The following is a 12,913-nucleotide window of genomic DNA, read 5'->3' on the forward strand; positions in this document are numbered from 1 at the left end:
TGGGGCTCGTCAACTCGTCACACGACGCCGTCTTTCACGTCCACCAAAGCAAAGAGTTGTAAGAATGTTCTTCACACCTCCTCGAATCATAATAGGCTGGGTGTGTGACTTTTGGCAGACAGAATTATCGTGAGCAAAATCACGTATAAATGCGATCGAAGGAGGCCCAGTGAAGCGCAGTTGCATCCAGCTAAGTGAAGCGAGTCCTAGTTGGCTATTCTGGGTGGAAGATCAAGTTGTCTTTTTAACAAATCGGATATAAGAAAGTGTTCACGATGGTGTCTGCAAATATTATTGTTTTTGTAAGAGTTCTACAACCAGCCAACTAGATGTGTACTAAAAACCGTTTTACAATTTTCAGTGCATGATTTCGCTTAACCTTTGGCAATGCCATTGTTCTCCCCTTCCTTGGCAATTGGCCAGCATCACGGACGACGGTTCCAACGTGCACGACTACGTAAACTATGACGATCTGTCGTTCAGCAAGGAGTCCGGTGTCTTCGAGTCCATAACAGAAACCAACCCAAGCCAAGAAGATCAACCCATCCACGTCCATGCGGTTGTGAAGAGGAGTGACGTGCTTGTGCCCAGATTACAGTCCATTGCCCTGCTCATCCCGGCATCAGCGTCGGCGATTTCGACAGACGATAGTGACATGGAAGTAGCCGAGACGCACCTGTTCCGGCCCGTGTTCCGGTACAAATCGCAATACACCGAGAGAAGACGTGTCCGACAGCTGCCGGGACAGTTTGGTGCGGTGATAGTGCAGTAAATGTTGTTGTTATTGTGCTAGGATCTGTTTAGACTTAATTATCGTCATTAGACTCCATTTGTAAACAAGTCGCACTAGGTGTCATTATTTGTCAAATAAATTGTAAGAATGAGCAATAAATTTATTTACTTTTTTATTCTAATTTAAAGTTGAATTTTCTTGTCCTGTTAGTCATAAAAACCGGCTAGTATAAACTGTAGTTATATATTTTTTTTAACAAATAAAATGCATATTCTACAGATTGAGTAATGAACGTAGGATCAGTGTAGAGAACAACTAACTCTTAAAAATTCCGCATTTCAGGTTAAGTAGTTTATTAAAATGGTTTCAAAAGCAGTGTTTAAGTTGAAGTCGATTAAAGTTTTAGTTGCATCACGGCATGATAGATTTGTACTCCCTGAATACGCTCCAATCGACAAAATTGAATTTTAGTCAATTCCTTGCTAACAAATAAAATTGTTAATATCGGGTATAAATGGTATGGAATCACCTCGAGCAACCATGTGCACCCACTTATTTTTTCTACCCCCAATGTGCTCATGTAAACGGAGGTGAGTATAATTGCTTATGATGATTTCATAGCATTTATACTCAAAATTTACAATTTTGAATATTAGCAGAAAATTTACTAAAATCATTTTTTTTCGATTGAAGCATGTTCATGGAGCCCAAATCTATCTTAACTTGACGAAACTGAAGCGTTTACAACAAAAACCATGTTGCTGATTTGATTTGTTCTGACAAAAATATCCCAAATTCATTTCCAGAACAGCATTATTTTCAGTTCCTTTTAATGTCGATGCCTCTATGTTCTTCTGTACTAAGCTTGTTGAATTCCTTTCTTGTCAGAATAAAAGAGAAATAAGGCATCGAAATGGTTGTGGTTTTCGCTATATTTTATTTATTTGAATTAGCTTTCATGATTTAGTATGTATATTCAAATATTTTTCACACTCATGGACATTTCACGTTCTGTGGCCAGTCACATACAACAGTAGCAGGTACAAAGTATAAACCAGCTGGGCAAACAAAATCATAACGATAAGTTCCTTGGCAGTAGTAAAACTTGGAGCAGTCTACTGGATCCCTGAAGTATCCCGTCGTTGTACACGTGAAACTACCGGAAGTAGTCGCTTTTGTAGTCGTAGTAAAAACGGGTTGCTTCGTGGTGGTCGTCGTACTCGGAGGAATCGTAACCGGCTTCGTTGTCGTGGTTGTTGTCGTAGTTGTCGTTCCACTTGAGCCCGAACCTGTGCTAGTTCCAAGGCAAGATTTCAAAGTGGAAATTAGTCCAAACTTCGGACCACATTTCCCCAGAAAGTCATCGGTTTCAATCGACCAGAACATTCCACCCGCCAGACCGTTGGTTTTGATAAAGTTACACTGAAATTTGAACCGTTGGTGAGTTACTGACTGACTACACATTGTCATTTTTATACCTTTTCCGTGATGCTCTTAACGTTATCAAATCCAACCCATTGATTGCCACTGTAAGTGTAGGGAACCATTTGCACGTTGTCAAACACTTCGGTCCACGTTCCAGTCAGCTTGCGTTCACAAATCTGTAAACACATCGGAATATTACAAAATGAATGTCAAACCTTTTTATGTTGTCCTCACCTCATTGTAACCCATGAAACCTGGTTCTTGTGTGTAAGGTCCTTGAACTCCAGCACCGGTAACAGGAGCACCAACTCCATTGTTAGATGCACTCGCCAGCGTGAAAGTTCGGCCATACAACGGCATTCCCAGATTCAGCTTGTCCGCCGGTGCTCCCTTGCTAAGCCAGTACTGCACACTGCTGAAAACGTTGAGTTGCTTTTGCGTCGTGGTAACATCTGCCGACCCGGCATATAATGGCGCATTGTTTCCGGTGATTCCGTCCGATGCCATATGAAAATCGTACTCCATCAGGTTGATAAAGTCAACGTTGTTCGATATCTGGGGAATGTCGTAAGAAATTGAAGCAGAACCTTCAGCAGCTCCAACGGCCACCGTCAAAAGGAGTCCATACTTTTTCAACTCAGTGTTCAAATCTTTCAACATAAGCACGAAATTTGCCTTGTCCACCGAAGCATCTCCATCTCGTTGCGCCGGATATTCCCAGTCAATATCGATTCCATCAAAACCGTACTTTAGACAGAATGCTCGCGCTTCAGTGGCGAATTTGCTGCGCAGCGTGGCACTTTTGGCGACCGTCGAGAATTTGGCCGAGCCCCAGTTCCATCCACCAATCGCGGCCAACGTTTTCAGCGACGGATTCAGCGTCTTTAGCTTGTTTAGCCTACCAATGGCGTTCAAACCGTAGTTATCCGGTAGATCGAGCCACGCATCTAGAATGGCCACTGTACCGTCAGCGTTGAGCCCAAAGAACGAATAAATTAAGTGAGTGCAAAGTGCGGGGTCGATGTTTTCCACGGTAAACTTTCCTGCTCCGGTTCGGTAATTGGCCCATGTTCCGTAGTAGCAGACGACATTTTCTAAAAAATAATATTTTAGCAATCTGCTCTGTATATTGTACTAATAGATACATTCTTACTTCCTGCAAAACTGAAGTTTACTTCTACAACAAGAAGCAAAACAATTGCTGATAACAGCTTGATCATTTTACGACTTTTGGACTGTTTTGAAGCAACGTTTGTAAACGACTTAGTTCATGTTGTGAAATTATAATTCTTTTATATCTTGCAACGATGTTTGAATACACGGACATAATTAACAGCTTTTGTCAAACAATCATTCATTTCTGCAATAGGTAAAACAATTTCGTGCGCCAAATAAATTCAAACAGTTGAGTAAATAGACCAGCCATAGCAACGTTTCTTCAAAAAAGTACATTGATCCAAGCCGATAATAGGACTGTGAGAGCAAAGAGATTTTATTCTAGATTTTTTTTTCCACAATCAGATAACAACTGTTCAAATCATATCAATATTGGATGTAGATTTAAGCACAATCTGGTGAATGAATAACCTGCAGGTATCACACAGATGGGTTTCACCACCCTTGAGTATAAAACAAATCTATAGTACTTTTTCATTTCCCCCTTTGTGCCTTAGGTTCAAGGCAGGTAAAAAATTAAAAGTAAAATGAGCATTTAGTATAATACTGTACTTTCGAAACATTACGCAGTACTGGGCCGATGGCCAAAAAAGAATTGGTTTCTGTATTCTAATAATTAAAAATATTTACAGTCATATTCGGATCAGATAACAGATCGGCCAATGTTCAAAAAAATCATAGAAAAACGATAATTGATCATAATGATTTGCGTTTGCCTACATCTGGAAGCTTTTCTTGTGATCTTTCGATTGATTTATGATGTTTTTTATCAAGTTTTTTTTAAAGAAAGAAAACATCGACCCTTAAAATCCACAAATTTGGAACACTTTGTTCTTACGGATGCAAACAAACTTTGATTCTTTCCAGGAGTCCATATTTTTTACAAAATAACTACCACTTATAGTTAACTAGGTGAAATGGTAAGAGAATTTCCAAAAGGAAGGTAGGGTCGACAGTAAAGATACGTTTGGCGTATTGACAAGTAATCACAAACGTGTTCCGAGTTTGTGCGTGTTCCGAATAAGTGGGATGACCATTAGGGTAGCTTGAAGGGAAAATTTCAAAATGGACTAATTTAATCAGAACAGGCATTTTCCGGTCCCATTTGGGCCCCCAAACAACCCACCAAAATTTGGGAGCGATTGGGTTTGACCCGGCTTTCCGCAAAGCGATTCAAATTTGTATGGAAATTTGTATGGGAAAACCTTCTTTCTTACAATTTAATTTTTATAATTTTCATTTTTCACTCAATTTAAAAACTAACACCGTAGAAGTATAGTCCTGAATGTCCTCTAAAACTTTCCCGAAGAAAGTATGGTCCTATCTTGCTTCTGGAAAAAGATATATAGTTTTTAAAAGAGGCATTTCAAAATAAGTGCTGAAAATTATATTTTTGCAATTCCATCGTGAAACTACTTACTTTTCCTGTCATTCTTGAACGACGAAATAGCCTACTTTTCTGTACCAAAAATAACAGAATCGAATAGCAACACTTTTCAAAATAAATGCTGAAAAGTTCTACTTTTCAGCACTGAAATGGGTGCTGAAAAGTTGAACTTTTCAGCACTTGTTTCGAAAAGTAACACTTTTCAACATTTTTTTTATTTGAACGATTTATTGACAAAATACATGAAAATTCGACTTAAAATTTCACTCAATGGGTGTTTTTCGAAATTGCAAAAAATGTTGTATGGAACTCGTTGCAAAACTTGATTTTTTCAGCACTCGTCGTATTTATCCAACTCGATGAATCTCGTTGGATAAATGTACGACTCGTGCTGAAAAAATCCTCTTTTTGCAACTTGTTGCATAAACTACTATTTTTGCCAACACTGCCAGTACTTCGGTAGGTATTTCGTAATCTTATTTTTTAACGTAATAAGGAAGCAACCTAGCAAAATGGTGTCTTAGGAAAAGTTGTTGTATATGAATGTGGCTTTTATTTAAGATTATTGTCATGCAAGGTGACACACCTACAGGGTGTCAACCAAGCCCTAACTTCTACTGGTGACCTTTTAAAGCGATGGTGTCTTAGGAAAAGTTGTTAAGCTACTTATTCCAAGAAATTTTGACATGGTTGGAAGACAAGGTGGCACATCTACAGGGTGTCAACCCATTTCTAGCTTCTTGCAAATTCATTTTCAATTTCGGATCTTGCAAATTTAATTTTACATTAAAAAATGAGGTCAACAAATTTAAAGTACAAGATTTTTTTTACAAAAATCACTATTAAAAAAATCATAACTCTTTTGAAAAAATTTTGGTCCGAGCTACTGAATGATACTACTGCTGACTACAACTTTGCCAAAGCCATCAAATCATTAAAAAAAACTTGAAAAGTATTTTTCTTAATATTTTTCATTTTTGTATGAACAGCTGCCAAAATTGTATGGAAAGTTGTCAAACTAGCATCTTAAATTTTGTATCGTGTTTTAAATCATGTGCAATCGATTTCCCAGGAAATTTTGTGTGAAAAACTGACTTTTTACGAATTTTTGCTCAGCCTCCTTTTGCGTGGCAGGCCTAATTTTCGATTTGCCCCCTTTTTCGCCCACTTTACAGTGATCAAAAAGGTCTTAAATAGAAGCTAGAAATGGGTTGACACCCTGTAGGTGTGTCACCCTGCATGTCAATAATTTTAAATAAAAGCCACATTCATATATAACAACTTTTCCTGTTCTGTAAAATCATTCGTGTCGAGCCACCCTAATGACCATATTACAAGCTTTTTACATGTCACTTGAAATGTAAAAAATAGATATAACTTTATACGGGACGGAAAACCCGGATTGACTGAACTTGACCATTGTGGATTACACTAGTTTATACTGCCCAGAATATAGGATTTTTTGTCAGAACCTCGCTCCACAAGCTGAATATTGTTCCTTGAGCTATTTTAGGACTCTGGGCCAAATATGAGCAAAATCGGTCAATATTTACCCATTGATACTCGAAAGTGAAGTTTGTATTGGAAAAATCGAAAAAATGTATGGAAAACCCAACTTTCTTACGGTTTGGTCTGCACCGTACGCTACTTCCATCCAAATATTCTCAAAATTGAGATTATCGTTGAAAATGTACTGCTCTACAACTTTGTAGAACATACCAAAGCTGTAAAACTTGAACCTGAAAAGTTATTAGCAATTTGAAAAAGTAATTTTTGTATGAAAAACATTTTTTTTACCATTTTTAGGCTCGGGTATCGTTGGGTTAATCTCAACCAATTTCGCTCAAAATTGACACAGATGCTTAAAATAACCCAAAAAACCGTTTTCCGCTTGTGGAGCAGGGGATCATTTTTTCTGGGCACCCTACTAGTCATTCAAAAGCTTCCAATTTCAAGTTCCATTTATTATAATCTATCCTGATAAAGCTGAATTTTGTTTTGGAGTGTAATAAAATGGTATCCATTGTTAACCACCCAGAACTGACTGGAAAAAACCGGAGGATTTGGCTATGTCATGCATTTATTCAACTGGCAAAGAGATCAATAAAGAACACTAGAAAAAAAAAACACTTCATTGAATGACTTCAATTTAATGACGAGACCATTCAGAATCTATTAGAACCTGGAGATTCCAATTTTAAAATTGGACAAGAAAATATCTTGACTATTCAAATATCACAAGTGTAACGTCCAAATGATTTAAAACCAGTTTTGTACTCATATGGTGTGTTGTAGTTGTTAAAACTGAAAAAAAATCTCGTATCTGAAGAAAACGAAAGAAATTTCCATGTTTTCGAGACGGAGATGCTATTTTCTGATATTTTTTAATTAATTTAAAGACTAAAAAGTACAATTAATATTTGTATAAATTTTAGCTCTGCAGGAAAATTCGTCAATATTTCTTATTATTTAGTTCACCAGTCAACTGTACATTATTATTCCCAATTCAATCTTATATAAAGAGAAGTAGAGTATCAATTCCGATTAGTTTTCATTGGAATTTGACGCCACAACGAACGTCTAATCGCGTCACCTCAAGAATCATGACACCAGTCTTTGCAATTGGATTACCACTGATGGCACTTATAATTTCAACATTTGCTATCGAACGTAAGTTGTATTAGTAACTATTAGCTTGTTAAATCGACAACCTCCACCATCAGGAAACATTGTGTGCTATTACGGAACTTGGGCTACCTACCGTAACGAAGCGGGTCGTTTCGCAGTAGAACATATCGATCCGTTCCTGTGCACGCACCTCATCTATGCCTTCGTTGGAATTCACCAGAATGGAACCATCTCGATACTGGATCCTTGGCTGGACTTGGAGGACAACTGGGGTTTGGGAACGATGCGGAAGTTCAACGATTTAAAGCTGGTGAACCCGAGGCTGAAAACTCTGGTTGCGGTTGGTGGCTGGAACGAGGGCTCGCAAAAATTCTCAACCGTTGCCCAGAGTCCGGCGTTGAGGTTGCGATTCGCGAAAGATGCCGCGGAATTTTGTGAACGGATGGGATTCGATGGACTCGACGTAGATTGGGAGTACCCTGGCCAGAGGGACGGAGACCCAAGCTTTGATCGAGAAAACTTTGTCAAATTGCTGTCGGATTTGAAGCAGGAATTCTCCAATCGAGGACTGCTTCTGACTGCTGCGGTGGCGGCAGCGAAGAACTCGGCAGCTATTTCGTACAACATTTCTGGGATTTCGACACATTTGGATTTCATAAATCTAATGACGTATGATTTACACGGTCCTTGGGAATCTGTAACAGGCCACAATTCGCCTCTCTTTGCTGGTTTAAATGACAAAACAGAAGTTCAACGTCAACTGAATGTGCAAGCTAGTGTTAGCTACTGGCTTCGTCAAGGTGCTCCTGCCGAAAAGCTTAACCTGGGGGTAGCATTCTACGGAAGATCATTTACGCTGCGAAATGTGGGAGACAATGGGATTGGAGCTCCCGCTGGTGGACCTGGCCATGCTGGACCGTACACGTACGAATCGGGATTTCTTGGTTACAATGAGATTTGTGAAAAGCTACAATTTGAGAAATGGAACCATTGCTGGGACAACGAGCAACAGGTTCCTTACGCGTACAGTGCGAATCAATGGGTTGGCTACGACGACCCAGAAAGCGTTACATTGAAGGTTGGACAATGGTCACCATTCCTTACTACATTAAATAGAATATTCTCACTAAAATCGTCTAACAATTCACAGGCCAATTTTATCAAGCGATACGGATTGGCCGGATCAATGGTGTGGTCAATCGAAACGGATGATTTCCACGGCAAATGTGGTGAAAAGTTTGCCCTGCTCTCAACGCTCAACAAGGGATTAGAGTTTGACGAGGTGACTACTACAACCACCAACGAACCAACTACTATCAGCACTTCAACGCATCACCCTGAAAGCACTAGCACAACGGAAGAAGGAACCACCAGCACCTGGACATCAACTAGTACAACTACTGAGGAAGCTGGCCCGATTAAATGTTTTGAAACTGGATACTTTCGAGATCCGGAAGATTGTTCTAAATTTTATTTCTGCGAGGGTGCCACCTTGCATAGTTTTCAGTGTCCGGCAGGATTGTATTTTGATCTTTCGATACTTAGCTGCAACTATCCAGAAAGGGTAGAATGTTAAAATCAATATTAATTGCAATGATGAAGCCAATTTTTTTTTTATTACAAAATAAACACATTCTTGCACTGATAGGAAATCTGACTCACAAGATACAGTTGCCAAATAAATAATAAAATTTAAATTTTTTAAGCAAATCTATATGGGTCATTCCATCTGAAGCGGAACAGCACTTGAAAATTACCATCTCCGATTCTGCTCAAATTTGGCAGAGCTGTTGAGACTATCAAAACATGCAAAAATCCCGAATTTCATCCAAATCGGACCACCCCCTCCATTTTTGTACCCTCCCAAAAAATCGACTTTTTGGTGATTTTTGAGCGAAACCCCTATCTTCAAACGACGATAACTCAGGAACCACAAATCTTAGAGGGTCGGTCTTAGACTCAATTTTGAAGGAAATTGGACGTAGAATCCATTTCCGTGATCAAAATTTAGATTAAAATATGTTTTCTACCTGTATTGCGCAATTGAAAACTTTAAATGGCCGTATCTCAAAACAGCCCTATTTATTTTTTGAATTTGACCTCACCATCGTATTCCCCGTCCGATTTTACATAAGAATCACTTATCGACAGAAAGGAATATGTTTTGTTCCAGAGATATCGAATTTTAAAGTTTTGAGTATGAGAGATTACCTAAATTAGCTACACTCGCCGCCTCTGCTAGAAGCACTAATTCGTGATGATGAATAATTAATACCTGGTGTTCTGTAAGATGAATTCTTTTTATAATTTTATACGATTTTGAGATAATCAATACCATGAACAATCTATTTTTTGTTTAAGGAATATTTATTGGGTAATTTTCAATGCACTGTTTTTCATGATCTCAGTGTCATTAAACCATATTAAGTAAAATTTGAACTTCGAATATTTATTTGCAAATGCTACAGAGTTTTTACAATACAATTTTCAAAAAAATATCATTTTTCTATTATTTTTATATTTTTCCTAATTCCTCATTTCTTCCCACTTTATCAAATTATTTCTTTTATTTGAAGTGAGAACAAATGTAGAGCTGGCTGTGGTATGTAGATGAAATAACTCACATGGGGTCTAGAGCTATTACCATGTGCGGTAGCGAAATAGTGCCATTCAGCAAAAACCCCAAAATCTGCCTTACGGTTTCAAGGGTGATCTTATTAAACCGATTTTTATATTGTGAGCCAGTTTCATCTGAATAATTTATGATTTTTTCAATTCTGTTACATGTGGACAGCAGCTTTATCGTCTTTCAAGATTTCTAAATGATTGACAAACAAAAAAAAGATTATTGTTCGGACGGTGTCGAAATCAACACAACTGAATTTGATCTTAATCAGATAATAAATCAGATTAATCTTTGTGATTTACTTAAATTTTTCAGATTTATACTTTCCAGAAATCCTGAACTTTTAATATTTATTTGCAAATGCTATAGTGTGTTTACAATACAATTTTATCATTTTTATATTATTTTCATATTTTTCCTAATTCCTAATTCTTCTTTTATTTAAAGCGAGAACAAATGTAGAGCTGGCTGTAGTAGATGAAATAATTCCCATGTGCGGTAGCAAAATAGTGCCATTCAGCAAAAACTCTAAAATCTGCCATACGGTTTGAAAGATTGATAATATTAAACCGATTTTTATATTGTGAACCAGTTTCATCTGAATAATTGATGATTTTTTTTTTTCAATTCTGGTACATTTAATTTCAAAAACAAAACCATATACTTCGGATACATGTGGACAGCAGCTGTATCGTCTTCCAAGATTTCGAAATGATTGACAAACCAAAAAAAATCAAAAACAAGAAATCAACACAACTGAATTTGTTCTTAATCAGATAATAAATCCGATTAATCTTTGTGATTTTCTTACATTTTTAAGTTTTATACTTTCCAGAAATCCTCCTCCTTAATCATGCTTCACGAGAGTTTTATTCATGTTAATTCATATTTTTTAACACGATAATGTATCGTACACTTTTTCTTAAGTGTTACTTACAAGATCAATTGCAATTTCCTGCTATCTCTGCGGGAATTCCATTCTTGGGCTATCCATTGGGCTAGCACACAAATTAACTGTATAGTATTTTTTAATTTAAGATTATACAGCAGTTTCCTACAGCGGTGTAAATTCAATATTTGCCTATTTGCTAATGATTATTTGTGATGAAATCTTATTTCAATAAAAGCAGGTAGCAGTTATAGATCAGCACGACTGAGTGCTTCTAGCATATGCGGCGAGTGTAGCTGATGTAGGTAATCTCAAATACTCAAAACTTTAAAATTCGATATCTCTGGAACGAAACATATTCCTTTCTGTCGATAAGTGATTCTTATGTAAAATCGGACGGGGAATACGATGGTGAGGTCAAATTTGAAAAATAAATAGGGCTGTTTTGAGATACGGCCATTTAAAGTTTTCAATTGCGCAATACAGGCAGAAAAAATATGTTAATCTAAATTTTGATCACGGAAATGGATTCTACGTCCAATTTCCTTCAAAATTGAGTCTAAGACCGACCCTCTAAGATTTGTGGTTCCTGAGTTATCGTCGTTTGAAGATAGGGGTTTCGCTCAAAAATCGCCAAAAAGTCGATTTTTTGGGAGGGTACAAAAATGGAGGGGGTGGTCCGATTTGGATGAAATTCGGGATTTTTGCATGTTTTGATAGTCTCAACAGCTCTGCCAAATTTGAGCAGAATCGGAGATGGTAATTTTCAAATTTGCATTTTTTCTTGCACACTTCAGGTGGAATGACCCTTATACAAATGTGTGTTTTTTATGTTTCCCGTATTCAAGAGGTCATTCTTAATATTTTTATTTGCATTTTTCTTGTTTAGTTTATGTTTGTATTTGATAGTATTTGGCTTATTCCACCACCTCCTATCATTACCTTTTTTGCCTTTTTATTTTTAAATGATTTACAGCCACTTTTTTTAATTTTTATGTTTAACCAAAGGAATTGTGCCAGTTGGTGTCTCAAAATCCATTCTTTTTGTCACACTAGTCCACCTAAAACATTTTATTATCTTTCAAAATTACGGGAACAATGTTTAGTACAACCTCTGAAGTAAAGTCTACAATGGGTAATTCTCCGCCAACTCATACAGCAGTTGCCCCGACCCCTCTTCGATTTGCGTGAACCTTTGTCCTAAGGGGTAACTTTTGTCCCTGATCACGAATCCGAGGTACGTTTTTTGATATTTCATGACGGAGGGACAACCGAGTTTTTAAAACTTTTTTTCGTAAAATCGCGATGATGATTATAAGCAAACCCCTTATGTTTATATATCAATTTTATTGTAATTGTATGCTCTACGACTTTGTAGAACATTAATACACTCTAAAAATAACCCTGCAAAGTTAGAAAAATCATGAAATTTAAAATGAAAAAAAAATGTTTTAAATGAAAAAATTACCCTTCTGGGTCAATGTAGATTCGAAAAGTACATTAAATTTCCCATAAAATGACACGTTCTAAAAAAAATTACAGTTGAGTAACGGAAAATGGCAGAGTTTTTAAAACTTTTTCAGTGTTTTTTTCGATGAAAAATACGTTTTTTCGGAATTCTGAGTACGCCATCAAATTGGGCGTCTAATTTTACATAAAGGTTCGTTTGCTACCAAATTTCTAACGCATCACCGTTTCAGGCTGCAAATTATTGAAAAAATACCTCTTTTTTCGCATGTTAAAAACTTGAAGGGGTCGTTCCGCCCCTCCGTCACAAGATATCAAAAAATGGACCTCGGATTCGTGATCAGGGACGAAAGTTACCCCTTAGGACAAAGTTTTACGCAAATCTAAGAGGGGTCAGGGCAACTTTTCCCGATTTCGTGTGAGTTGGTAGAGAATTACCCCAATATGATTTTCAACAAAGTCAGACTATTTTTACAATCAAATTGGATCAGGATTCTTTAAATGAAGTAATTTACATAAAAGAAAACAACAACTTCCCCGGTGGATGCGTACTAGGGAGTAACAAAAATGACGCTTTGGGAG

General features: G+C 37.2%; 3 protein-coding genes across 4 annotated transcripts; 2 read left to right on the plus strand and 1 right to left on the minus strand.

The window, feature by feature from the left end:
• The first annotated feature begins 145 nt into the window (after positions 1–145).
• On the plus strand, positions 146–976 carry LOC120421913 (uncharacterized). Its single transcript, XM_039585214.2, has 2 exons — positions 146–302; positions 362–976. The coding sequence occupies exons 1-2, from the start codon at positions 276–278 to the stop codon at positions 770–772; spliced, it is 438 nt and encodes a 145-aa protein (XP_039441148.1). The 5' UTR covers positions 146–275; the 3' UTR covers positions 773–976.
• Positions 977–1,650: 674 nt separating this feature from the next.
• Positions 1,651–3,453, minus strand: LOC120421910 (probable endochitinase). The gene is made up of 4 exons (XM_039585212.2): positions 3,312–3,453; positions 2,393–3,252; positions 2,212–2,334; positions 1,651–2,155 (listed from the first exon to the last, which is right to left on the minus strand). Exons 1-4 carry the CDS (start codon positions 3,376–3,378, stop codon positions 1,727–1,729), a joined length of 1,479 nt encoding a protein of 492 aa, XP_039441146.1. The 5' UTR covers positions 3,379–3,453; the 3' UTR covers positions 1,651–1,726.
• A 3,808-nt stretch (positions 3,454–7,261) lies between these two features.
• LOC120421920 (chitinase-3-like protein 1) lies at positions 7,262–9,001 on the plus strand. 2 transcript variants are annotated; one of them, XM_052710575.1, is made up of 3 exons: positions 7,262–7,391; positions 7,445–8,427; positions 8,500–9,001. In XM_052710575.1, exons 1-3 carry the CDS (start codon positions 7,325–7,327, stop codon positions 8,923–8,925), a joined length of 1,476 nt encoding a protein of 491 aa, XP_052566535.1. In that variant the 5' UTR covers positions 7,262–7,324; the 3' UTR covers positions 8,926–9,001. The 2 variants fall into 2 exon arrangements, with proteins under 2 accessions (XP_052566535.1, XP_052566536.1); XM_052710576.1 differs by having other exon boundaries at positions 7,263–7,391; positions 7,445–8,438; positions 8,500–8,756.
• Positions 9,002–12,913: the final 3,912 nt, after the last annotated feature.

The sequence above is a fragment of the Culex pipiens genome, chromosome 3, assembly GCF_016801865.2.
Source record: "Culex pipiens pallens isolate TS chromosome 3, TS_CPP_V2, whole genome shotgun sequence".
Taxonomy (NCBI): domain Eukaryota; kingdom Metazoa; phylum Arthropoda; class Insecta; order Diptera; family Culicidae; genus Culex; species Culex pipiens.

Bases quoted from the DNA above. Each gene is read 5' to 3' on its own strand.
- LOC120421910 (XM_039585212.2), bottom strand. From the start codon at position 3,378: ATGATCAAGCTGTTATCAGCAATTGTTTTGCTTCTTGTTGTAGAAGTA. The intron at 3,253-3,311 runs GTAAGAATGTAT...ATTATTTTTTAG, and splicing joins AAACTTCAGTTTTGCAGGAA to AAAATGTCGTCTGCTACTAC. The intron at 2,156-2,211 runs GTATAAAAATGA...TTCAAATTTCAG, and splicing joins TTAAGAGCATCACGGAAAAG to TGTAACTTTATCAAAACCAA.
- LOC120421913 (XM_039585214.2), top strand. From the start codon at position 276: ATGGTGTCTGCAAATATTATTGTTTTT. The intron at 303-361 runs GTAAGAGTTCTA...TACAATTTTCAG, and splicing joins CTGCAAATATTATTGTTTTT to TGCATGATTTCGCTTAACCT.
- LOC120421920 (XM_052710575.1), top strand. From the start codon at position 7,325: ATGACACCAGTCTTTGCAATTGGATTACCACTGATGGCACTTATAATT. The intron at 7,392-7,444 runs GTAAGTTGTATT...CTCCACCATCAG, and splicing joins TTCAACATTTGCTATCGAAC to GAAACATTGTGTGCTATTAC. The intron at 8,428-8,499 runs GTTGGACAATGG...AACAATTCACAG, and splicing joins CAGAAAGCGTTACATTGAAG to GCCAATTTTATCAAGCGATA.